This window comes from Zonotrichia albicollis, chromosome 6 (assembly GCF_047830755.1).
Source record: "Zonotrichia albicollis isolate bZonAlb1 chromosome 6, bZonAlb1.hap1, whole genome shotgun sequence".
Taxonomy (NCBI): Eukaryota; Metazoa; Chordata; class Aves; order Passeriformes; family Passerellidae; genus Zonotrichia; species Zonotrichia albicollis.
The window spans coordinates 53,050,993-53,078,495 of NC_133824.1; the positions used below are offsets into that span (position 1 = coordinate 53,050,993).

Sequence of the window (27,503 nt, forward strand, 5' to 3'; positions counted from 1 at the left end):
TCTTCAGGGAACCTGATGTTAAGAACTAATTCTGAGGAGTAAAAAAAGAGTGAGAAGAAAACCACCAGTTTTTCTTAAAAAACAAAACCAAAACTTCTAGGAATTCTCTACTCCTTTTTGATATGTAATGCCAGATCCTGTCAGAGTAATAAAATTACATTATTTAAATGACAGTCTATTAAAAAATCTTTCATCTATAAAGAGAACAAATGTACCAATTCTACTTTAATTCAGTGAGGAAAAAATACCACATGCTGAACAGTAGCTATCACACTATAAAAATCTAAAACCATTGCATTTGTAAGATTTTCAGATTTGAAGCTGATACCTCTTTGTGTTACTTGTAATAATTATCATATATCATTTAAGTATTAAAGCCAGTTAGTAGTGGATTATATCCCAAGCATATATTTTCATTAAAGCTCTTCCTTCTTTTTGCACTTTCATTATTTTCTTACCATTTCATTCAGTTTCTTTTGTAAAGTGTATTTTGAAATCTGTAAAACAACAGAGAGTTATTCATTAAGTGGTATTTACATTTTTTCTAACAAGAACCTGCATAATTAAGCATTGCTATACCAATGACTTAATTGCATTTGTTATTAATCCATCCAATACAGTAATGGTGGTTTTGAATTACTGATGGCAAAATTTCATGTGTTATTAGATTCACTTTACTTCATAATGTTACTTCAATATTTAAATTATGTAAAATAACTTTACACTGATTTGTTACTAGAGGAGTTTTGAAAAAGTGCACAAATCCTTGTGTTTTCTGACAGGCATCATGAAAACAACATGCAAAGGGACCACAGTCTGTAAACAAGACCCTCAGAAATAAATAGAGAAGAAGATAAAGATAGAAATCAAAGTATTCCCTCAACTCCTACAGTTCCCTGTTGGAAAAAATAACAAAAATATCTTAGTAGGTATTCTAAATGGTAGCATATAAAGATATAATGTAACAATCTCACATGCTTTAATAATATAAGGCTGCCATTAGAAGATATCAACACTACTTAATACCCCACTGACAGAGTACTTTGATTTGCATACAAAAAAAACCCAAGGTATTGTCAAAGAATCCAGGGTGTACAAAGCTTATACAGAAGATATTATTTCTAGGAAAAAACTTAGAGAATAATCATTTTAAGGCAGGGTTCTGACTCTACAGAGAAGAATACAGAACTGAATTAAAAATTCTTCCCTCTTGTATTAGGCTCATTGTGAGCACATTGTGACCTCCTGCTTCCTCAAGCCACAGCAGAATTTCCTAGATCTGAACTGTACTGTGACACAGATGCTTGATCTGTGAACACTCAACATTGAAGATTATTTTTTTTTAATTTGTGGTTTGTCTTACAAAAGCAAGGCCAGTGGGATCTTTCATTACTCTTGCTGTCCACATATTATGTTCAGCAGACCATGCAGGGATGGATATTCTACATCATCTGTGCTATGCCAAGGTTTGAGCAAGGCAACAAAATCCTTGCAGCTATTGCTCAGAAGGCCAGCTATGAGAATCAATTTCTTTTGCTCCTAAAATACATTCAGTGTTAAGTAAGAGACAAAAAAACCCAGTCTGCTACCAAGTAAATGCATTCCATTATAAGAGAATGTTAATAGGAACCATCACAAGTTTCAAAATCATAGTAATAATCCATTACAGCCATTTTGTTTTCAACATCAATTTCATTCCACTCAGTTGTGGGTAGAAAAATCATTAGTTCCTGGTAACACCTGAAATCTGGCAATGCATTACAATGCTGCTGATCTATTTTCAGTATATTTGCCTTGGTCTTAAGCCATGGATGAAGTGTAAGTACAGAAACCTCCCAGTGAAACAGAGGAAACCACCGAGCACTGCAACAGGGAGGCCCAGGGTGAATACTTAGTTCTGTTTACGAGTCCAAAACCAGGGATTCCAGACAGGTGTGAAGCAACAAAACAAGAATGAAGGAAGAGGAAGACTGTGGAAATGAAAAGAAAGCATATTTCACACACTGTTTGGACTTCTGAGTTGTCTTCTGGAGGAAAAGAACATCAGCTGGAAGGTTAACCTAAAGCAGTAGTGACACTGAAGACTAGAACAGAAACTCAGTGTTACAAAGTGAGGTGTCCTAGGAAGATTAAGCAATAAGGCCTCAAAGATCCTCTTAAAACCAACAATTTTCTTACTACTAAAAAACTAAAACCAAAACTCCTGCATTCAAAGAAATGTGATTTTACAAAAGCAAAACTTTACCTGTAAGGCTTTTAATGTTTCCTTCAGTCCATCAATTTCTTTTTCTTTTGTTTCTACAGCAAGTTGGTATTTTCCCTTTCAACAAAAGCTGTACTTCAGGATTTGGGCAGAGTAAATGCATTTACAATAAGAATTTATCAAAAAGAATGTTACAAAAATAAAGGGTAACTCCGCTACGACAGAACAATCAATTAGTGAATAATTCAGCTAAATAATTTTAACATGCAGACAAATATTGCTATAAAAAGAAAAGTGAAAACACAAGAGAGCATTTTCACCACTTCTGACTATTCATCAAGTCTTCAAATTGGCTGTTCTGGGAGAGAAAAGCCTGACAAAGGCAGAATACGTTATTTAGAACAAAGATAGTAGATTTTAAAACAAAAGGCATCAGGTAAATCCATTTTTTATCTGCAGGATCTTCAGAGAAACAACCTGCTCATTTTTCTCAGTCCACAAAGAGTGAACTGGAAGCTGCTATTGCTAGAGTCACTAAATACATGCAAATACATTATATATATATATATATATATATATATATGCATATGTGTGTGTGTGAATACATACATAGACAAACATATAAAATTTGCACATGAGAAAGCCAAAGGACTTCAGTAGAATTAAATCTGGTAAAAATCACTGGCTGCAGCCAATCCAATGCAGACCAGAATCTAAATACCAGAGAATATGCCAGAAAACACAAATACATCCAATTCAACCAGCCCTGCCTGTTGCAGTGATTCCCAATACAGTGCTGACTGTGCAATCCTCCAAAACCACCCTGATCACTCACAGTACATAGCATCTAAATTGGTGCAAAAATTGGTTTCTCAACCCTGTCCTGAGCTTAACTGACTCTTTCAGTTACTTTGGTATAAAGTACTGAAAGTACTACTCAATTAAATGGAAATAGAAGTAAAAATTAATCAGCATAAAATTTAATTCTGAACCTATCATTGAAAATAAAAATCAGAGAGTGATAAGTGGGTAAGTGTGGACAAATGAATTGTCTTAATGAAAAAAAATCCAAACTCCTAGTCAAGAAAATTACTCAACCAGAAAACATAAAATAAATAGCAATATATAGCAATGCAGAAAATAATAAAGTTTTTTAATATATATTTCAAGCCATTTAACCAGTTTGCAAATTCCTGTGTCAGTTCTTATGCCAAATCCAGCATATTCATCTGCTCTAAACCATTGGGAAATTTAAATGAAACAACAGAGGCAGACAACCACTGACTTCACTGTTTAAAACAGGTTCATTGTACACCAAATGTAAATCCTTCATTCCAAGGAGGAATTGGGCATTCAGCCTGGTATAAAAACTCCCATAGCAAACAAAATCCATATAAATTCAGGCTAAAATTTCATCTTATTTCAGTTTAGGTCAAGTACCTTTGGAAACCTTTAGTACCTTTAGTTCAGCTAAATCAATAAAATCCCTATTAAAATCTGATCACTCTAAGACAGCTAAAAATGCTATTTTTCAGTACTACTTGTAAAGGCCAATTATCCCAATTTATCCCAACCCTCTAGAATAAAGTAAATTTTGTATAAATGCAATATGGAACAATCAGAGAACACTCTTTCCTCAACTGACTTTTAGCATAAGCAGTGACACTTCACAAGTCTATAAACAAAAAAAACAGAAATACAAAAGTTAAAAAGACATTTCTTTTGCAAAGGTCATAGCAAAAAACATAATGTAATTGCAATACACTTAGTTTATACTTAGGATATGTTTGGTATGTTTTATATCATTATCATTTGCTTGTGCTCTTCTTTGGATGACAAACAACAAAAAAGTTAGAGTACCTTTTCTTCTTCCATGGCAAACATCCTTGCCTGTAACTTGGTTGTCAGTCACATAAAAAAACCAAAACAAAAAAATCAGAACAGCACATGGCAATAATTTTATTCATGCAATTCAACAAGACAATATAGTTATATTAACCTGCACAGTACAATTCCTGGGGTTTTCTACCTATAAGAACTGCACAACTCTACAGTTCTACAAGAAGTCTGTGAATCTCAAATTTATTTTTCAAGGGAGAGACCTAATTGCTTGTCAGTTTCTTTTTTGTGTGACACAATTGTGATGCAGTATTAATGACAAATTCTTCATCACCATGGGCAACAGTTTCAGCTCCTATGAACATTCTCTGCAAGGTCTCTCAGCTCTTGTGTTTGCTCACTGGAATATGGAGAATAAAACACAAGAGTGAAACACACTTTGAAATGTTGGGCAGGATAATTTGTGTGGCAGATCTTTTACCATGGTTTATGAATCTACTCTTGCAGAGGTCATGCTAAACTAGAGGGGAAAAACCAAACAAAGCAAAACAAAATAAGGAAAGTATTAGAAGAAGCATTATCTTCTCCAGGAGGTTTTTGAAATATAAAAATGAAAAATGCCAGGAGGAGGGGCACCTGGAAAGAACTGCAAAAATACAAACATAATGGTGTGGCCAGAAGAAAGGAAATGAGCTCTGTCCTGAGCTGGATATTCTAACATTTTATATGCAATAGAAAAATATTTTCATACTAACTGATAACTTGCTATGATGCCACTGTATTTTAAAATCCCACAGTCGAAGCCAAAGGCTTTATTTTGTTACCTGTTTTTTAAAAGCTGCCATAGCTTCTTTGTTTTGTTGTTGCAGTGTGTCGGTCTGATGCTGCAGAGCTTCCTGCTCATGTGAAATAACAACAGTGTGAGTAAAGCATTATCTTAGAGCAAATCATATATCAAGTATTTCAAGTAAAGGCTGGCTTATTATGATATTTATTTAACAATAAATATGTAATATTTATTGTTAAATATTTCTAGAATGACACAACTGACTAAAAAACCCCGAAGACTGAAAAAAGAAGCATTTTTTAAACTGGTAATTGTCTTTTTGGTAGCAGCTTCTCTTTCATTCTTAACAGGTAACAATTCTCCCCTCTGGAATACAGACCTTTTACTAGGACTTCTGTGAGCAACTCCTACCCATCCCATCAGCCTGCAGAAACAATGCACATCCACTACCAGCTCAGGACAGAACCTTGACACTGCTCCAGGTAGTTACCACAGAATTTTAATACCCATTAAAAACAGAATCCCATTGAAAATTAACTGTCTGTTATTCTGTTCATAGTTAGATTTTAGTTTTGTTAAATGTAACAAGCTACCTGAAAGAGCTGAAGGAAGCCAGAAATAACCAAGTGTAAGGCAATAGTATGAGACTTCTATCACCCTCCAGCCTGGCACTACTCTCATCCCCAAAAACAAGAACATGAGTGAAGATGTACTTTCTGGTATTATTATTTCATATTATAATTTCATAGGCTAATACTACACTCTACAAGATGGAAATCTCCAACATCTTTAAGCATCATGCTTCTCTAGAAGACACTTCACCTTTACCATGGAAGGTATGCATGGGAGACCAGGTTTTTTTCAGTTCTAAAAACTGAAATATTAGGTAAAAATACTTAAGTGGCTCTGTCCTTGAACAGCTATCTCAAAATATAGATGAGTGTTTAGCTTAGAAATATGAGTGTGTAGCAGGAAACACATGAATCCACTAATGACTGCACAATAATCAATATAAATTGAGACAATTAAAAAGAATGAATGGGAGAAAATAAGTTGAAAATCTGTTTCACACACAAAGAGTCAAATTTCTTCTTCTGCCTTAATAAAAATCGAGTTTTTAAACATAAAGTCCCTTCCAAAATTGCTGTTTTCTCCAGCAAGCTGGTGTTGCTTTCATATTGTAAAAGCAAGAGCTTGAACAGAAGAGCCTTTTGGGAGAGAGAAGAATCCATGGAGATAAAGTGTTCCATGTCCATTTGCTTAACTCATCACGAGTAGAGGAGGTTTTGTTTTGTGCGCACCAAACAATGCACAGCACATAAATGAGGGTTCAGAAGCACACAGAAGTGCTGAGGAAGGTTTTCCTGAGGTTGGCCCTGTGTCCAAGGACAGCTTCTCCAGGGGGTGATGTCGGATCTCAAGATCTCAGTCCTGAGATGCTGAGCCACCGAGACCCTGGGGGGGCTCGGGAGTCCTGGAATGTTGCCAGAGGTGTCTGGTAGCTGGACTTTAACCCCACACAGGAGACGACAAGGATGAGGGCCTCACCGGGGTGAATGGTGAAGGGATTAGTTAATTAGAGGGTGAGAAACAAGGTTTAGGATTTATGTACAGGGGGGTTTAGAGGAGTAAGATGGAGGAATTGGGGTGTGTCCTGCCCTCCTTCTTCTTCCTCCTCTCCTCCATCTTCTTTGGCCACGGTGGCACCTTTGGATTGGTTATTACTGAGAGTGCACCGAGTTATAAGAATAGATGGTATTGGGGAAAAATGATAAATATTGTATACGTCACAATGGGTATAAAGATAGGTGCCTGCCCGGAGGGCAGAGACTGTGTGCCCATGGCTGACTGCTGTGCGGATCTTTGTTAGGCTGAAAGAACATCTTTTAGATAAACAATTAATAAACATAAAACTAGAAAGAAGAACTGAAGCCTCTTCTCGTCCTTCAATACACGGGCTGCCCCAAGGCCACCCCCGGGCCTTCCAGGCCCCTCAAACAGCCGAGATAAACCGGACACTTGGCGTTCCCTGGGCGGACAAGAGACCACCACAACCTTTTGGGGAGATTAACCGGACAGGGTGACAGGCATGTGAAGCAGCAAGGCAGGAAAGTACTGCAGGCACAAAAAATCAGCTACTCCCACTGCAGTACTGCTGCTCACCACAGGAATAAAGTTTTATATCCACAGCACTGCCAAATGAAGATGGCACTACAAAATACAGGAATTCAAGGCAATATCATGGAATAAATTATGTAGGTATAAGTCTGGTTTCAGTAAGCAATCATCCTTTATATAACTTTATCATAGATGTAATGGAAAAAAACCCCAATTCTGAACTCTTTATAACATACTATTTTCTTGTACTGTATATTCAAGTGAGGTATTTTATTTTCAAAATGAGAGGGCAGTGTCTACAAATATTCATTTTCTAACAAGCCTCACACACAGACTATCAGATAAAATTATTCTATTATCTCTGTCAGAAATTCAGGCTTGGAAGAAATTTTCCATATATACCATGCTTGTGTGATGCAGTAAGACTGAAGAAAAATGCAGAGGTTTTTTTTTAAATATGAAAAAAATCAGCTTTGATATTTTAATATTATAATGGATGAGTATACCACTAGATTTAAAGGAATATATTCTCCAGTTATTCTGTTTTCCCTGCTTGAGAGTATTTCTTTCAAGAGCAGGCACAGCATATTTATAAAATGTAGATAAGTTGTAATATTGCAATATGACTTAGCTGAAATAATGTCTTAATTTCAAACTAGTTAACTAAATTTAAGGTAAAATAAAATGAATGACAGAAATGTTGACTGGAAGGGAAATTCAGGAAGGAAATGGTAAAACAGAACCTTTGATAAACCAGAGGAAGATGTCTACTTATTGAACTACTGCTGTGGTCAGTATGATTCTGCATTCAGAAACAATCAGGTCACAAATTCAATTTAAATGTCATACTTAGAGTTTTCATCTTACTGGAGTCTCCAGGATTGGATATTCATATTAGCTCGTTCCTTTGAAGTTCCAGAAAATTTGCTCACATGAAGTTCCCAAAATCTACCACTCATTGATCAGCTTTGCCATGTGCCAATGTTAAGTGCAAAGTACAGGAACAGAGTTCACCTCATTACCTGTAAGTCCCATCCTTTTATGAGTGGTAAATTAAATTGCTGTTAAGGTCTTAGAATGGGTGGAAATCCTCCCTTTTGAACCCAGAATATTAAGCACTGCAAAGCTAGGTTAAGAAAAGCAAAGAAGGGTTACAAATTGAAAGCACTCTTGCTTTTACAAATAGAAAATGTTTCCTGTTTCTGTGTGCACATATATATCTTTCAAGAAAGAAAAGCACAGAGTTGGGATTATTAATTTAAGATGGTTAGGATGAACTCCAAGATGAAATAGCCTTCCTTTACAACTAAGATGTTAAATATCCCAAGATCAAGGATAGAGCTGAAATTATTGTTTTTTCTGGGGTTGTAAAATATACGGAGTGAAGCCTTTTATCTTGTGCCCTAGTGACAGGGGTCATGGGTTTGATTGTATTAAAGAAGGGAATGCATTTCCTAGCAAAGCATAACCTCAGGAGCCCTAACTCTGAGAAGAATGTCAGACTTGTGTTGCTGAATACTTCATTCTCAACATTTAAAAGCTGACAGACTGAGTATGGATAACATACAAGTTCATGTTCAAAAATAACTTTTTGGAAAAATCTCCACTTCCAAAAGATTGCAAGTGGAGTCGTTTGCTGCACTGATATTTGCATAATACAGAGAAGCTGCTACACATCTTCCCCCACACTGATGTGCCAACATGCCTCAGATTAGCTAAATGTCTTCCTGCTTCAGTATTTCCATCTCTTTTGACTGAAGATTGCCAAGTCATGCCAAATACTATTATATTTTCCTGTTAAAAACATTGCTAAGCTGGGCACAATCCAAATCAAAATAAAAGCTGCAGATGTTCATGACTAAGTAATAAGCTACTGGCTAGAACATTCTACTACTGAAATAAAAATAGCTCTAAAAGGAGGAATTGTAACAAATCAAAATTTATATTAACACATTAAAATTAAATCTCAGCAGGTAAAACACTACAAGCACACAGGAAAGTTACCTTCTGCCATTCCAGCTCCTGTTTCTCTATAACAATTTTGTTTATTTGGTCTTCATAATTATTTTCTGTTTCCTAGTTAAAAACAAACATTAAAAAAGTCAAAACACTGAAATGAAGAAAAGTTCAGTGAGATGCAAAAGTGCTTCAAGAATCCATTGTAGTCAATGATACAGATAATCATAATTACTCAGAATGTTTGGGGCAACTTAAACATTCAGCTCAAAGCATCTGAATCTTTATTCTTTGTGACATCTCCTAGGACAACTGAAAAGTTTTTGTCAGTGATTACTTCTGTTATTATGGAAAAAGAGAAATATTTATCATTATCTTCTGTGCCAAGAAGCCTTCTGTCCTGCCAAAATAAACTGAAACAGTAATCAACACATATTTCTGAAAAGATGAGCTACCAGAAAATCTGAGAAGACCATTACTAAAGTCCAAAGTTTCCCCCATGATCCACAGGGAGGTGTTACAGATTCTGCTCTTGCAGAAGCATTTTGTCAAGAACCAAACTATTACTTTTGATAACAAATGAGAGTTATCTTCTGATAATCACAGTTGCTAAATATGTATGTAAATTTTCCTGAAACACTCTGGTATTCAAGTTAATTTTTCCCTTTGGAGTCCAATTTTTATGAGCACTGGCCTTCCTTCACAAACCTAGTACTCAAAAAAAGGAAGAAAAAAGGTTTACTTATGAACAGTCACGACTTCCTGCAAGAACAATATTCAGGTTTTTGATGCATGTCATAAGCAACTCAGCACTGTCCTGTTTTTTGCACATAGTCAAAATAATGAATATCCTCCAAGGACCTGCAGAGCTGCCCTAATGTGCCACTGAACTTCCAAAGGCTGCTTTCCTGCCTCTGCTCTGCACACTGATGGCCAGCATGGGAAAGCCACCACTTTAAGGTAAGCCTGACTTCTCCTTGATGAATCCTTGCACTAATAACATTTACTGAGGGCCAGCAAGGGCCAAGCTCACTGTATAAGGGTAAAAGAATACTCCCAATACTTGAACGGTGCATTTTGATATATGATGTGCAAATTTTATGCTGTTTTTAAGTTCAACTTCACTGTAGTTTAAATTTCGCCATCTTAATCGTTGGAAAAATTTAAGTACTTTTGAAGTGACTCACACCTCAAAAATTTGTTAGGACCTTACAAAACAGTCACAACTTGGGGAAAAAAAGGCCATGGATCTCTCTCTCTAATAAAAAATAAAAGAAGACATCAAAAGGTTCATTCTCTTAATACTGGGGTTTAAGTACTTTTAATTTAATTTTAATTCTACTGAATTGCAATACCATGAACGACCATTATTTGCCATAAGACCAAAAAGATCCCACCTCTGGATGAAGCAGCACCTTTCCTGACACACTGAAAGGACAAATGGAGGCTCTTTCTCCTGCCCAAGTGAAGAAGATGACACAAAATTTTTTTTGCTATAAAATATACTACAATTTTTCTGAACCCCAGTATGAGCAAGGGTTCTAAGTTTCCGATTCAAGGATATTTAAAACACTTCAACAATTGATGCAAGACTGTTTTGAAGATTTTACAACCCTTTCTTACTTAGTATAATATTTAATTCATAGTCCCACTACTTATCAACAAAACCAAAAGAGCAAAATATGTCCCAAGTGATTCAAAATAGTTTTTTGACATTGACATCTTTTATAGTGTTTTAGGGTCAAAACTGACTTTCTTGATTAGCAGCCAGTTTACAAGCACATGTGTGTAGAGAAGCACACTTCTTCCCACAGGAGGCTGCTCCCAAACATTTCAAGATTCTTTCAGAGATTCTAAATATATGCCTCAGCTGTCATGTGAATTTTACATATAAAATACTGAACAGGCATTAAAACTGAAATTTGCTCACAGAAAACCAGAGAGAAAAGTCCTTTAGCTTTCACTTCTCTGATATACACTGGTAGAATACAGATGGAGAAGAGACCTAAAGATTTCATATGACATGGTAAAAAAAAATAAAAAAGAGAACTTAAAATATTATCAGTGATTTCCAGTTCTGCTTTAACAAATAGTGCTGCATAGTTGCAATGATTTTTTTTCTCTAGTACTATTCAATAAGTACTGAAGGAATTTCACTTGACTGACAAAACCAAATGAGCCAGAGGCTTTTAAAAAGGTGTGATCTTCAATCTTTTCTGTTATTAAGCAACAAATGCTATGAAAATTATATATTATTAGCAAAAGTCTTTCTCAAAATGTTAAGAAAATGGCCTTAAATTCCATTTTAAGTGAGGCCTTTTGCTGTGAACACTTAAGAGGATAAGAAGCAAAGTTCTATGTGAACAGCACTCCTCCAACTTACTCCCAAATTATAAAGGTGTATCTGGAAGCTATCAAAAATGTCCATGTATGTAACCATGGCTGAGAAAATAAACATCATAAATACTTAAACTGAGAATGACAATTACATGATAAAAATGTTCTCACGTGAAATCGCCAACAGTTATAAACCTTATCCATCATTTTTACATCTTCCAAAGGACATTTATAGTTTACCCATTTTGAATTGAAAGCTTCTAAAACTTCTGTGAAGCACTTTTTTTTTTTTTTAGAAGTTCTATCAGCTGTTTAATAAAACAAAAATGTTTTTGTTATACTTAGGAGAACAATATTGTATATAACTCTGATGAGGGATCAAAAACCCACCAAACCTTCAAAGTGTTCATTTTTTATTCGATGCCTTAGGACTACATGGATTTAAGTGTTTTTATAAAAAAAGACTACCATAACAATAAAAGAGGAGTAATTTGATGGTTTATTTACTCGTTATAACCTTTAGAAAGTGTCAAGCCTTCTTTAAAGTGTTTGCTTCAGGCTGTAGTTTTACAAGATGGGCTGTGGATTGGTCAAGCCCCCTCGATTCTTGACCCTGAACGGATTTAGGAACAGAGTACAGCTGGCTCATGTCCAGGCAGCCAAAACTGCTCCTAGGTACTTTTATTATCTTTTTTAAACTTACACTCTCCCTCCTACAAAATTGCACATCCAATTTTCATGCAGGTCAAACAGTACTCACAGAAACTACAATTTCTGATTCTTTCATACTACAATTAGAAATTCCTTCATGAATGAAGCAGATCAGTACAATTTTTAGTAGATCTCATGGATATTGTTCTTAAGCTTTGCTTCCTGGACAAATGTTAATAGGAGAGAAGATATTTATAGAAGCATTATTCTACCTTTAGTTTCTGATAAAACATTGTTGGATTTTCATAGTTATGAAAAATAATAGCAACCTATATAGATTCCTATTTGGAATCTATTCTCAAAAACTTTCAATTTTCACATGCAGAGACACAAAAATTTGTACCAACCACTATATTCCCTCTGTAAATTTCATTGGTCTGCCCTTGACTGCACTGCATGGTTAAAATTACTCTATATTTAATCTCTTCTATCAAAATATATTCCTGGAAAGGTCTGCATTGATACTTAGAACACTCTCCAACTGCAAGCAATCAGCTCCTAATCAAAAGCCACATTATTCACAAACAGAGAAACTGTGCTCTAACACACTGCTTGCTGACTCAAACAACAATACCAAGGATGTCACAATCAAGAGATCTGAAATTCAGTGCTGTTTATTCTCTTAAACCCACATGCTTGCTTTTTTTCCCAATACTCAGCTGTCCTTGTGTCTGTCATTTCACTAAAATAATTCCCTAATTTACACTTAGGTATGAAATCCAGTGAAAAGGCTGTTAGGAAGAAAAGGCACTCAGGTGACTCCAGAGCAAGACTGACAGACATGGAAGTAACTGAAGGAATATCCAGCACAAAAGAATCAGTGGTCAGTGCTGGATGAGTGGGAAAGCAAACTGGAAAAAACAGAAGACACTCCAACTATTGGGTTGTGAAGTAATCCCTGAAGGGCAGGAAAAAGAGAAATCCAATTTTTTGTGGTTTTTAATTACTTGCATATTCATATTATGTCAATTCCTACAGAGAACAAAGACCCTGTGAATAGCCACAAGAACTGCATCAAGTATAATCATTCAAGCAATTAATCTTTAGGAACAAACTTGCACAGCTATCAAGGATTGGGATTTCCTCTGGAAGATGGAACAGATGAACAGTCCCTTACTCTGAGCAACTCTTCTGAACTATTTTTGAGAGTTTACCTACGATATCATGACATTGAGTAAGGATTGCAACAAATCTCTCAAAACATTTTCGTATTTAAGAGTTTGCTTTTTATTAGCTTCACACAGATAATTTGACCCACAAATTTATTAATCTGAATTTGTGCTGTAGCTTAACCAAGCATTCCAGGCGCTTTAATAAACTCAAAATACACAACAGGTCCTGTCCCAAAGAGTCTCCTGTTGAAGTGACAAGCAAGACCAAGAATGGGAAGAAAAACAGAAGCAAATAGATGTAAAATAATCTCATCTGAGGCCAAGCCAGAGGTCAAAGACAAAGCTGAGAGTAAAATTCGTGGCACTGGCTCTAGTGCCTCCCTCAGGTTATCAGTCCACTGAACCTCACAAGCAACCTGGGAAGGAAGTGGAAGAAACAGTAAGAAACCAGCAGAATTGTCACTTTTACTCCACTTTCTGATGGAGCAGATGACACAGATTTTGTGTTTCATTTATGGCCATGGAAAAATTAGCATGTTAGTGCAAGACAAGCACTGTAATTCTCTAAGGCATCTCTGTATTTTGGTTTATGCACTACCTTTCTCTCAGGCCTGATTAAAAATTTACAAAATAAGCTCATGCTTGAGCTTGGAAGAAATTCACAGCTAAAATGGGGATAGGGTTTTTTAGGGGTATTTTAAAGCAAAAACATCCACACAAAATTCTACTTTAAAAGATAAAAATGAATGCCACTAGGCATAAGCCACATTACTTAATAACCCTTGCTTCTTCAGAATACCTATGTTTTATATTCCAAGCTTCAAACATACCAAGCAAGGAACCCTGAACTATCAAAACCAATCAAAAATGCATTCAAGGACACACCAAGATTTCAATCTGGCTGTCTGTAAAATGCTTACTTTTTTACTTAAATTTCTAAATAAACATGTAGATATAGACATATTTTTTAGGGTAAAGGAAAGCACAGCTATTTTAGAAACTTAGGACCATGTCTTAACTATGAAATTGGCTCTTAGCATTTGCATCAATTTTGAAACTACAAACAATTTCAAGGCAAAAAATTACTCACCCTTCTGAGACAACTTCTACAAAATCACAGCCACAAACTCTCGTAGTATAGCAGACACAAAGCAAGTATAAAAACCCAAAGGAAAATGCCAAATTATGAAATCCCATGGCACTCCATGAACACTTTAGGCTCTGACCATTGTGCATTAAAAGTGCAACATTGAGTTAACCATGTAAATTCAGCTAAGCAGTCTTATAAGCAAAAGATACTCTGATCATTATATAATAATAATAATAATAATAATAATAATAATAATAATAATAACAACTATTTGATATAATAATATGTCTAATAATAAAGTTAAACTATTCAGTCTTTACTTTTAATACTAAAATAGTTTGACTAGACTAAACATGACCATTGTAACACAGGTCTGGGATCACACCATGGGGGCTTTAACAGTACTACACCAATAAAGAACCTTCATGCAGCCCTTCTCTCTTTCTTTTTTTTTTCCTTTTTAATGGTAGTCATTCTTTTGTTTATGGCTTTTAAAGAGAGGATTATAGCATTTCACTTAGATCAAAATAAGCATAAATCAAGCATGCCATCAATACTAATATTTCAAAACTAATAATACACATCTTTTGAGCAGGTCAAATGCATCAGATGAAGAAAAAATACACTTTAGGTCTTACAATACACATAACAGTTCAGAAATCCTAAGGGGAGAAATAGACAGAAATGTTTATGTACACACAACTGAAAAAGTAACCACAGAAAAATACAAGTGACAAATTAACTACAAGAAAAAACAGCTGCCTTTACCAGCACAGAAGCAATTTTACCTTGGTACTGCTACAAGATAATTTCAAAAACAAAACACCCCCACCCCTAATACCCAATACACTATTTATTGTAGGGGTCTAGCTCCATAGACTTAGCAATGTAAAAGTGGTGAAACACAGTGGTTTCAATCTAGCTCTTTGCCCACAAAATACACATGCAAAGAACCAAAATCACCAATTTTCTGGCAAATGGCAAATCAATTATGAAACGAGAAAGACTTGGGGACTTGGAAAACACTTGGATTCCTTCTTTTCCTTTTGTATCAAAGACTGCTCTTAAAGAGAAGAATTATAATGAAAGACAATAATTTAATGTAGCTTTTCTCAATAGCCTGATTATCAACTCTAGCAACTTCTTATGTTGTTACAGAAAAACCAAATTCATTCCCATCCAAACCTGTTGCCTTTGTGCTGTTTACAGGAAAATCTGCAATACACCCAATACATTTTTACATAAAACCCTGGTTGGTGAATCACTTAAAATACAGCATGAGGTCTAGCCACACTCATGCAGGATTTTCTAGGATTACCTACAGAGAGACAGAAATAAGGCAAAGAAAGACCAAAGCCAATGTAAACAAATTTACCCTTCTGATACGCAGCTCTTCTATTGCCTCCAATAAACTCGTTTTAAAGTCTAACAGTCGAATGGAAAGCAAAGTCTCTGATGGACTTGGAAGAGCAGATTCAAGTGCCTGTGTTTTAAAGTCTTCATCCATTCTTTGAGCTCCTTTCTGCAAAATAAAGACAGGCATTTCCTCTCCAGTTTATCTGTAAGAGAATACTCAAACTGCACAACTTTCAAATATGGAGGCAGAATCTTTTTGCAAAGAGCAAAACTACTACTTATAGATACTATGTAATTAGCAATATTTTTATTTTAAAGTAATGTGCACTACTGTAGAAACAAAGCAAACATTTATCAGTAATTCCCAATATTCCTTTGCTTCTCCTCTCTGTATCTTGTCTTGGTTTAAGTTTTAAGCAAAAACTTTGATGAGCAGACAGAAGCAGTAGAGTTTTTTTTCCCCAGAGTTACTGTCCTGCACTAACATGAAGGTGCTGCAACACACATCATGCCATGAAAAAGTTGCTGCCTACATTCAAGATCACAAGACGGGCCCAATTTTAAAAGAGATCTTTGGTCTGAAATCAGGGACTTAAGGTAATGCTTGCAGTCTGTGCATCTGAATTTTATCAAGGTGTCTTTCTCATTCTCTTCCTACGAATCCTACATCAAAATGTTGTACTCTGAGCCAGCTGCATCAACTGCTGTCAAGCAAGGAATTACACAAACAGGAGCCCCAGGTGTCTCTGTAAGGACAAAGCAAATTTGTTAGAGACACCAGAGGTGACCACAACACTCAGCACTTTATTCACAAAAATGTAACAACCACAGGTATTTCCCCTGTTTTTCCCAGATGATATTTTCCGATCCTTGAGACTGAGTTGCCAGCAGTGCACTGGAAGACCCGACGCTATCCCTGCCAGACACACCCCTCGTGTTTCTGCACCAAGAATTACGGAGGCAGGGGCAGAGCACAGGAGTTATGGCTGACCTGGCTGCTGCCACAGAGCCCTTAGCAAGGGATTCCTGCAGGAAGAGCAGAGACCTGGTCTGTATCATGGGGCCATAACAACTACAAATCAGGGCTCACCACTTTTTCTTCTGTTGTCTAAATAAAACTCTAACATAGATCACATTTAAGCTGCTTGGTCATGGATGAGAGATTGACTCCTTGTTTAGCTGCCCCACCACAAAAGTTATTCTGTTAGTAAAGCAATGGTTTTGCTAAAACCAAAACAATCAGGTTCATTTTTGTCTTTCATTTTAAAACATATGACTAATTCTGAGCTGTTCAATATGAAGTATATAAATTCTTTTGTCAGTGTCAAAATGTGTATGTTTGAAGGACTTCTGAAGAGGCAGCAAATAAAGCCTGAATAAGAAATATGTACAAACATGTAGCACTTCAGGCAACAAATCTGTTGTGTCAATGTGCCAGCATGAATCAGGCATTGTGCAGGCAATCTGCAGACATTGTACACTGAGGCTGTTTGGAGTTTTTTAAAAGCAATACATTAGGATAAAAAAACTACTATTTCTACTTTAGCCTAAGAACTTAGAATACAATAAGTCTGACTCTCTCAAAAGCACATTAAAAAAATTTGTTTCTTTCACTCAAGTTTTCAAAATTGTTTTCTTACTGATACATGCTGTACCACTACATGAAGAACTACCACAAACGTCTGATATCAAGTACTGGGAGATGATCATAACTACAAATCTAATAAAAATGCCAATATTATGCACAATAAACTAAGCACAGAGCCATTTGATTTCACTGTTCATCATGCTAAGGGTAAGATTTTTACAAACAAATGTTAAAACATGACACATGGTCTAATTATATTGCTGTCAACTAATGTTCCAGGCTTGGAGTTGGTGAAATCCTACAGTGATGAACTGTTACAAGACTGTGCAGTTATCAAATGAAGAAGCTGGTAGCCTGTGTTAATGAGAGAAAAAATAAGGGATAAACTTGATTTAGAAAAAGGATTCACCCAACAAAGACAGGAGCAGTTGAAGAAGTGCACTTCAGTTACAAAATTATTCTTATTTAGGCCAACCAGCAGAAGACTGTACATTAACTGATACACACAGGGCTGGGGCTTTTCCTTCCCGTCACAGAAGCAATATCAGAATTATTTTCCCAAGGGGATACTTTCAAACCAATGCTATACTCCAAGGAACAGCGGCAAAGGGGCCTCAGGCATGCAGGGCTTTCTCTCAGCTCAGTGATCTCAGCAGGAGCACTCGACAAACAAGACTTTCCCTCCCTAAAGCGGTGAGAGGGGATAAACGCTGTGCGAGCGAAGCTCACTGAGCCCTCAGCCAGCCCTGCACGGTGACAGCGCTGTTTTCTCACGGGCCATTTGCACTCAGGCTGCTCTGCCAGGACTGCCACAAACGCTCCCCAGCCTGCTCAGGAACCTGCGAGGTGCAGGGGTCCACACACCCCTCTGCCTTCCTCAGGAACCTGCGAGGTGCAGGGGCTCACACTGCTCTGCCCTCCTCAGGAACCTGCGAGGTGCAGGGCTCACACACCCCTCTGCCCTTTTCAGGAACCTGCGAGGTGCAGGGGCTCACACACCCCTCTGCCCTTTTCAGGAACCTGCAAGGTGCAGGGGGCTCACACACCCCTCTGCCCTCCTGAGGAACCTGCGAGGTGCAGGGCTCACACACCCCTCTGCCCTCTCAGGGACCTGCGAGGTGCAGGGCTCACACTGCTCTGCCCTCCTCAGGAACCTGCGAGGTGCAGGGGTCACACCCCTCTGCCCCCTCAGGAACCTGCGAGGTGCAGGGGTGTCACACACCCCTCTGCCCTCCTGAGGAACCTGCGAGGTGCAGGGGTGTCACACACCCCTCTGCCTCCTCAGGAACCTGCGAGGTGCAGGGGCTCACACACCCCTCTGCCTTCAGGAACCTGCGAGGTGCAGGGGCTCACACACCCCTCTGCCCTCCTGAGGAACCTGCGAGGTGCAGGGGCTCACACACCCCTCTGCCTCCTCAGGAACCTGCGAAGTGCAGGGGGTCACACAAACCCCTCTGCCCTCTCGAAGCTGCCCTGCGGTCCCTTCCACCTCCGAGAGCTCAAAGAACTCTCCACCTGCCCACGAGTTTACACTGCGCCTGGCTAGGAACAAAAATATACAAAATATAAAGTTTAAAAAGAATTTAAATTATCCTTCATATTAATGATTAATTAATTAATTTAATTAATTCTTATTAATTTCATATTAATAAAATACCTACTTTTGATATTACACATTAATACAACAATCCAGACCTACCGTAAAGATACAGGATAAATAATAAATGCCCTTCACCACAGAAAATATTAAAAAAAAAAATCTTGTATCAAATCAAAGTTATTTCCAAATAATGCATTTTTACTTTAGTGACTGGTATTTGTCAGAACACCCATAAAATAATTTTTTAAAAATCTAAAGCATACATGGATAACATTTTAAAAGTGAAAGACTAAAGTTCCTATTTTGAAGCATTTACTACATTTGCTTTCCTATTACTCGTTTTACATTTAACAAAATAAGGACAAAAATTACTTTTTAAAAAGCACATTAAAAAAATCAATTTTAACATAATTTTAAGTGCCATAAAGGGCTTTATATCTTTGAAAAGCACTTATTAAAAATTACATCTTAAATACCCTACACTAGAAAGTAAGTTAGCCTATAAGCCTGATAGGGGTCAGGGTAATAACACAGAATGAACAAATTACACTGTCATTCCACTTAAATTATTTAAGTTATTTAATTTGACCTGTAGATAGTCTCTTGTCTTCTCATCATGCCTGACTTTTAAGTGGGAGGTCTTCATTCATGATGATCCTTTAATGGAAGCAAAGCTTTCTCCATTTAACCCATGGTGTTATCAATCATGTACAGGGATAAATGAGGCTGTAAGATTTTGCCAGTATCACAAATGACACTGTGACCCGAGGCCAACATCTTTATTTGCTTCTCCAGTGATTCACTTCAGCAGATATTAACCAATTTTATAATCCATGAAAGGCAAAATTAAAGGACACCATCCATAAAACAGAATAATTCCTATCAGCAACAAAGTGATGTCTGTATTATCTTATAAATTATATGGCCATACAGTGTGGTAATGTAATGAAGTAAAGATGGTAATAATCAAATGCCTAGGGCAAATGCTAATATGCATTTAATCACACAGCATGAAGCCATTTGTCACTACAGTTGAATGCATGTGTACATAAAATACATGAGTCACGTCCTTATTGTTATAGTATAACAGCATCAATTTCACACTATCACTTTCCCACAATAACAACTGCAGGCTTTGATATTAACTAAAACATTCAAACGCCAGAAGTGGCACTGAGAGCAATAGCTTACAAAAACTGCTTGGAAACACCTTCCCCCTACTCTCTAACTCAACACATTCCAACAGTGCATGTGTGCAGGATTTGAGAGGATTTCTCTACAAAACCCCCTTCGGGTGCATTTTTGCAACAGTTTCTTTGTAGAAACAGGGTCATTTATGGCATTTCAGTATAGCCTGGCCCAGTTTTTGAGATGGTTTCTACCTTAATAAATAATACTTGATTTTATTTGTTTGTTTATCAGTACTTACCTACACACAGGGAGACAAAATATCTGCTCCAACATATTTGCAAATGCTGCCTCCAGAAAAATTACACTGAAGCATAAGTATTAAATTCTGTGCTTGGTGAAACTCAGGAATGAAAATGTTAATGGACAAAGTTTACCTGCTTAAGTGTAATAACTTCTTATTAAAAGGATGGCCATAAAAGTATGTCTGTCCCCACCAGATGCAGACACAAAAGTGACAAGAATCAGCAGTACCACCTCTGTGCTTCAGATGCAGCCTGCAAAAAGAAACATTTCTATGACTATTTGTGAAAAACAGTACAGAAGTTTATGCAACTGAAATGAATTCATCAGGCACAGAGCATACCTAATACACCTACATAAACAGGTGTATCCAGTTAAATCCAGTTTAGGATTTAAATCTAAATATGCTGAGTTACTCTGTGGTCAAGGTGTCAGTGTTGCTGTGGAACCATCAAGTGAGGTTACTGGGTAACAAGCATAATCCAGATTTTTGTCATGTTCAACTGAAGAGTATAAAACACTGTTTTGCTTTTAAATGAAATTATTTTTAAAAATATTGATGCAAAAAATGCAACAGCATGACTGAATTTTATACAATATATAATTATTATAAGTAAATAAATCATCCCCCTACACCAGATAAGGTACCCCTTGTGATCATTTAAGACAGAAATACATTTAGGGGCTCTGCCTGTTTGATAAACAACAAAACACTAAGTCTTACACACATTCTCATTTTCAAGGAAATGTCTTTTTGATACTGTTCACACCCCTTCTAGAATCCATTGTTATATCAAAACCCCCAAAATGAGATAAATCCTTAAGTTCTGTTACAATTTTCTGAAGTTATAGCTCAAATGTAAGTTTAGGAAGTGGAAAACAAGCAGCCAGGTGTACCAAAGGAGCATAAAAGCCCAGACTCCATCACTCTGCTAGGAAGAGCTCACCAGAAGGAACTGGGAAGACAAAAAAACATGTTCATTGTTTTCCAGATTCCACACATCATGTCTGTCTCACATAAGGCAGGTTGGATTCCTGAATGATAAAAAACCCTGCTGGCAGCCAGTGTCATCAAATGTGGACTGTGAAACAACTGGGTAAAGACAACTACAGAAAAGACAAGTGGATTAAGACACATTTTTTTAAGAACCATTGCTAAGAACGTATATGTAAAGGTTTAGGTAGCCTAACATGTATTTTACTAGGTCTTAAATTTCTTGGGCTCCATTTGATTTTAAAAAATAATGATTAATTTTGAAGGCAGCTTTCTTCCTCTAACTATTGGTGCTTTTTATTTCCTACTTAAAATCCAGAAATTTTCTGTAGGTAAGGTTATTTATTTTGAAAATTCTACAGACTGAAAAATATTTAATGCAGTTATGTTTGACCTTGCCTGAAGTTTGATCCTTCAATTTAGGGATCGCTAGACAAATGTTATTTTTCGTTTTCTCCTCCATCCCACATCTTCCTACAAGAATTATACCATCTTTGTTGGGAGAAGCAGCAAAATTTGTGTGCAACAGCCATCACCCCAAGCCAACCAGCTCCCTGGGTTTGCCCAGAATCCATCTGGATAAACCCAGAGTTTATGAGCTGTGAAAGAGCCACCAGCCAGGACTGGGTGGTGATTTTGGGGTGATTTTGGATGCAAAGGGCTAAAAGTGGAATCATGATGGGCACAGCCCAGATCAGGGGGTGCACACATCCTCTTCAGTGAGCTGGACTGGCTTCAGTCCCTGGTTTGTTTCTTTTGGGTATTAGTTGAGAGTGGCTCCATTCACACATACCAATGAAAACAAGCTAAACTTCCACAGGAGTGCAGGCTCTCAGAAAGGCAGTGATACCTCTAGCAATTCCAGAAATTACAGCTCTGTATTCAACACAGGGCTATTTAACAAATAGTCTTCCTTCCTAAAAGGGGATCTGCTGTCAAACTTCTATTTTAAAGATGCCCTTCTACAGTTTTATTAAAAATATCATTGGATTTACTCATTGTCATCTGCAATTATCATGATCTACAAATCATTATAGAATCATACGAGACAAAAAAAAATCCTTCACAGTCCTCAAAAACTTTAGGAGTTAATCACTTTTCAAAATATCCCCAGACTTCTCAGTGTTCAAAAATACACTGCCAATCTTACAAGACAATTTACTGTAAAAGCTAAGACCAATGCACAAGGGTTGTGATGTTCATTTAGAAACAACTGTGCTCTTCTTAAAAACAGAACATCAAGGTGGACTCTTTAAAAAGACTTAAAACCAGAGGACAATAAAAACCTAGTGTTTTTATTTCTGTAGTCAGATGCTATTAAATCAAAAATCATTTGAAAGAGGGATGAGGGAAACTTGTGGCTTTTGAAAACAGAGGATTATATGATTTTTTTTTAATTTTACAGTAAATCAGGTGGCATTGTCAATGCAAAGTTCTTATTTTAAAGGACTGCTTTGCACTAATTTCATTATAAATTTTATACTAATGTTTATAACTTTTATACTAATGTTCTGTAGAGCCATCTGTTATTCATGCATTCTATAAGCACACACAAGGTAAGAACACTTGTCCCAAGTTGTGTAAAAGGTCTTTCTACCTCACTGTCTCATCAATGCCAAACAAAACTCCAAGTAAAACTCTCTTCTACTGGACTAAAGTGAACAGTAATTCTCTTCCTTGACTTTGCAACGAGGGGATTTTTAAATCTGTCCCAAGCACAAATCTGGATTGTGTGTTGCTTTTTCTGCTGTAAGAGTCAAGTACAACACAACCAGCAGTGTGCAATTTGTGCTGGGACAACACCTTTGGAAACCAGTTTGTTTCTCCAGGGATTTTCTGGAGAACATTCTCCAGAATGTTCTTTTACTGGTGCATTAATACTACTGTGCTGCACCCACTCTCAAAAAGCAGGTGTATTTACCTTTTCCATTTTCTTCCCTGTATACTGAGTTTTATATTTTTATTAGCTTACCATAACTACACAGGACAGAATCACCCAGAGGGATTGTGACAGAAATCCTGGAACAGACATGGTATAAAACACAAAGTAAAGAAAGCAAAGGTGGTGCTGTTTGCCACTCCAGCAGCTGAAGACCTAAAATAACAGATTATACTCCATACAAGAGATATCCTACAATTCAGCACATCTTATTCCAGGAAAAGATTTGTGAACAGGCTCGTGCTTCTTGTTTTCCAAAGATAAAACAGCCCTAGTCACATCAAACTGTCCTTATCTCTGGTACTAGCAGTTTCTGGCCTAAAATCAACAGCATTTGTTTAACTTTTAGAGAAGTGGCAAGATTTTAAGTGTGGAAGCTGTACACTTGTTCTCAAGTTACCTTCCTCAAAGCCTAGCAAAGTGTCGTGTCCTTTTGGGGTGGGAAACCAACAGTGGCCCCAGAAGAGAGCAAAACAATTGTTCTGAAAAAGCTGCTTTGGAATCTTTGCTGAGAGAAGATTCTGAAACAATCTGCTGGATGCCATAATGCTTTTCAAAGCTTCAGATTTTAACAGAACTGTGGGAAAAGCACTGAACAAAGAACTCTCAGCTGCCAGAACCCTCAGATTTTCTTTGTCAACAAGCAATGGGCCTTGGTTGGTTGTTTTGCTTTTCTTGATTCCCTAGAAGGTTTTAAGTGGATTTTTAACTTTTTTTTCTTTTTTTTTTTCTCCTCCACATTTCCAGCTCTGTTTCAACATGTGAATTAAGACAAAAAAAAAAAAACACCACTCACAAAACGCAGGAAAGCTGAACAACACATTCCTGAGAAGAGCAAACTGATGACCCAGAAAGCATATGGGAAAGTCCCTCTGAGAGCCCTTTTTTATTCAACCTGCAATACTTCATGTTGATGTGATAACAAGGGCTCCAAGAAATTATTGCACGACTCCAAATCAGCTTCTGTGATCATAATGCAGTAAAGATGACTCCCATCAAATACAGAGCAAATGGAATTGAAGGGTGAAGCTCTAAAGAATTTTTTCAGTTGGTCTGTGGTAGCTGCCTGTTGAATTCTGGATGCAATTTAAAAAACTGGAGCCTACATTGCTTGGGATTTTTGCCCCCACTACAAGAGGTTGCCTTCAGCAATCTGAATTCTTTTGATGAAAACATATAATCTTTCACAAGCTGGCCAGCATGTTCCAAAACCAGGTGATTAAGTTTTCATATCATATAATTTGGTTAGTAGAACCAACATAGATCTATATTATCAGGATCCTTACTTTCTGTAATCAAAACTAATTGCTGTATTTGTTTTTTTATAGGGCATTACTACAGTAATACCACAAATAACAACTGAAGATTTTTTCAACCACAAGTAAATTATATTTAGTAATATTCGTATATTATTATATATAAACATTATAATATTTAGTAATAGTAATATTATATTTAAATATTTCATATATTTCTATATTTTGCTAGTAATAAACTAGCAAAACAGATCTTTACTCCTTTCAGCTCAAATTAAAAGAGGAAACCATAAACAGAAAACAAAAACTGTTTTCTGCTTCCAGCATGTTTGTCTGTGGAATTAAATTCTCCTCCCTGGCCTTTCCACCCTAATATTTTTAGTATTTAGGCAGCATCCTCTTAGGTATTAGTATAGAGACATGAAGGGATTGACAGAAGTCAGGTTTAGCCGAATTTTACGGGCACAGGATGAAACCAGGGGTGTTTTAGCGAGCCGAAAAGCAGTTTGTGTCCGTTCCAAACACCATGCTGCCACCTAGTCGACATCCACCTGAACTGTGCTGTCCTGGGTGCGCTGCAGCGACAGCCACGGCACGGAATAAAAATCGAACTGTTCTCCAAAAAAAAAATCAGTGCAAGACGAAGCCACTGAGAGCTCCATCTAAATTCCCTGTCCGGCAGCAGTGCCCTCTGCAAAAAGAGTGTTTGTGTTCAAGGAGCATTCCTGCTGCTGCATGTTTGTAGTGACAGGGGGTGCAATACCTCTACCAAGTGTAAACAATTAAATAATTAGTACCACGGAGTAAGAGATCCGTTTAATATAATATAATATAATATAATATAATATAATATAATATAATATAATATAATATAATATAATATAATATAATATAATATAATATAATATAATATATACTATAATAAACTATACTATACCACGATGATATACCACGATATAAGCAATTAACAGATTTGTGCTGTGTCAGCAAGTTCAGGCACTACTGATATTTAACCTGTTTCGAACATTTTGAGGGTATCTACTTGATATCCAAAAAAACCTGATTTCCTTGAAGGCTGTCTTGTTTCCTTTTTTTTATCTTCTCTCTTCCTTTACATGTGTCTGACAAGTATTACTGTTTCCTCCACAAACCATTCCTCAACACAATTTATACCAACATTGCTCTTGGTATTTCTGTGGTATTGGTATTTCTGTGGTATTGGTATTTCTGTGGTATTGGTATGATAAAGCTTCAGAAGGAATTATATTGTTATCTCAGTGGGGCATAATGTATGAATATTGTTTCTTTGCTGCCTGGGCATAATAGATAATGTCAATATTAGTGACAAAAAAAATCGACTCTCATCATGGGAAAATGTCCTAATTTTTTGTGTCTGCAGGTTAGAGCAAGGATGTCCCCGCAGCACCAGGTTTGGAACAGCTCCCGCAGGAGGCCAGGAATGGCAGGAGAAGGCAAGGAGCAGCCTTGCACCAGAACACAACTTTTTTGTGTCCTCTCCATGCCACAGATCCCCCAAACCCTAGAATATCAGAGAGCAGGCAGGAATCCTCCTCCCTCTTTGGGTGCCCAACCTGATACACCATCAACAGGTACAGAAGGCAGGATGCATGAACTTTCTGTAAGAATGTATTAGAAGACCATAATTACATTTCATTGTGAGACAAACTTGAATGCAAAAGGCAGAAGAAAGAAAAAAAAAACAGCAACACTTTGAGGATAACACAAATATCCTGAATGTGGTACTTTCAGAGCTCTCATTCAGGTTAACCTTGAAATATACAAATGAGATCTCACTAGAAATCCTCAGTCCATGTGGATGTCTTCTCTATTTGTTCTAATTCTTACGTGAATGACAAATTAAAACTTCCTTAATTTTGCTACTCAAAGCTCTAGCGTTGTCTACACATTTAGTTTGCGGTTTTTTTAGAGAAATCAAATAAATATTGCCTCGGCACTGACCGACTGTCCCAGGTGTTCAGGTATTTTCTCACAGGATGAAATTGATATATACCCCATATGCCCGGGTAAGCCTGGCTAAATTCAAGCAGTATTTCCACACTCTGGATGGGGCATGGCATAAACAATCCCTATAAAAAGCAAGACATTAATCCCTATATATTAAAATCAAGGAAAGCCACCGCTCTCTGCTCTCTTCGGGGCAGGCCCAAGATATTAAAAGCGCTGCGGCCGCCCAGGCCCAGCTTGAAAACGGCTTTTTTTTTTTCAAAAAAAGACCAAAAAAACTACAAAAGAAGACATAAAACTACACACACCTTGTTTTCTCCAGTTCCAGGTGGGATGGTTATTTTCCAGCAGTACCAGCACCGAGCCCTTGCCCCGCACTGTGGGCAGCAGCCGCGGCTGAAGCGGAACCTCCGCGCTGCCTTCAGGGCCCGGCGGGGCACGGCACAGGCAGCGCGGCGGCTCCGTGTGACACCGATTTCACCTCGTTCCAGGAAAAGCAGAACAGCACGCCTCACCCTGCCCCGTCTAGCCTCGAATCTCCCGGGCAGAGCTGGAATTCCAAACCCCCGTCCCTTTCCCAAGGCCGGGGGTAGCCGCGCTTGGTGCCCCGAGGGAGCGCAAGCAGCGGGACGGGCACCGTGAGGGGCTCGGGATGGGCACGCTCACAAAGCATCGAAGTTAAAATCCCTCAAATCCTCACTCTGACCTCAAATCCCCCGCTCTGCCCTCTGCTGACACCACGGCAATGCCTTTTAAAGTGTACGGAAGCCAGGACACCGCTTGGTTCTCAAGTCATACCGGACACTTTTTTCTCATCTCACACGTCCCACTAGACAGTTGTGAAGAGACGAGTATTTTGCCGCAAGTTTGTTTTACTTTTTCCCAGACATTTGTTGGTTTGTTTTGGGATTCAGGTTTTTTGACATAATACATGAAATTTGCCTATTTGTCGCTGTTTAAGCCATGACAATGTTGTTCAATTTGATGGCTGGTTAAAAAACACACAATACTGAGAAAGTGATTTGAGTTTTGGGCGGAAAACAGCCCAACTTTGCTGGAATACAGGTGGTAAAGAAAATGCTCTGTAACAAAACCAACATTTCCAAAACACTCTAGCTGTAAGAGACATATTTTTAATGGGTTATCTGAAAGAACATTATTAAAATGATAAGCAGAATGATGATGATGCTCAGAACTGTA

At 37.3% G+C, this 27,503-nt stretch overlaps 1 protein-coding gene across 1 annotated transcript in view; it reads right to left on the bottom strand.

Annotated features, from left to right (window-relative positions):
• CCDC73 (coiled-coil domain containing 73) overlaps window positions 1-27,503 on the bottom strand; it is a 77,032-nt gene that overhangs the window by 34,127 nt on the left and 15,402 nt on the right. The window contains exons 3-9 of the mRNA XM_026795856.2: window positions 20,263-20,382; window positions 15,529-15,675; window positions 8,952-9,023; window positions 4,867-4,938; window positions 4,064-4,099; window positions 2,246-2,320; window positions 459-497 (exon numbers count right to left, since the gene is read on the bottom strand). Coding sequence (XP_026651657.2) covers window positions 459-497; window positions 2,246-2,320; window positions 4,064-4,099; window positions 4,867-4,938; window positions 8,952-9,023; window positions 15,529-15,660 — 426 coding nt within the window. The 5' untranslated portion in view covers window positions 15,661-15,675; window positions 20,263-20,382. The remainder of the gene's footprint in view (window positions 1-458; window positions 498-2,245; window positions 2,321-4,063; window positions 4,100-4,866; window positions 4,939-8,951; window positions 9,024-15,528; window positions 15,676-20,262; window positions 20,383-27,503) is intronic.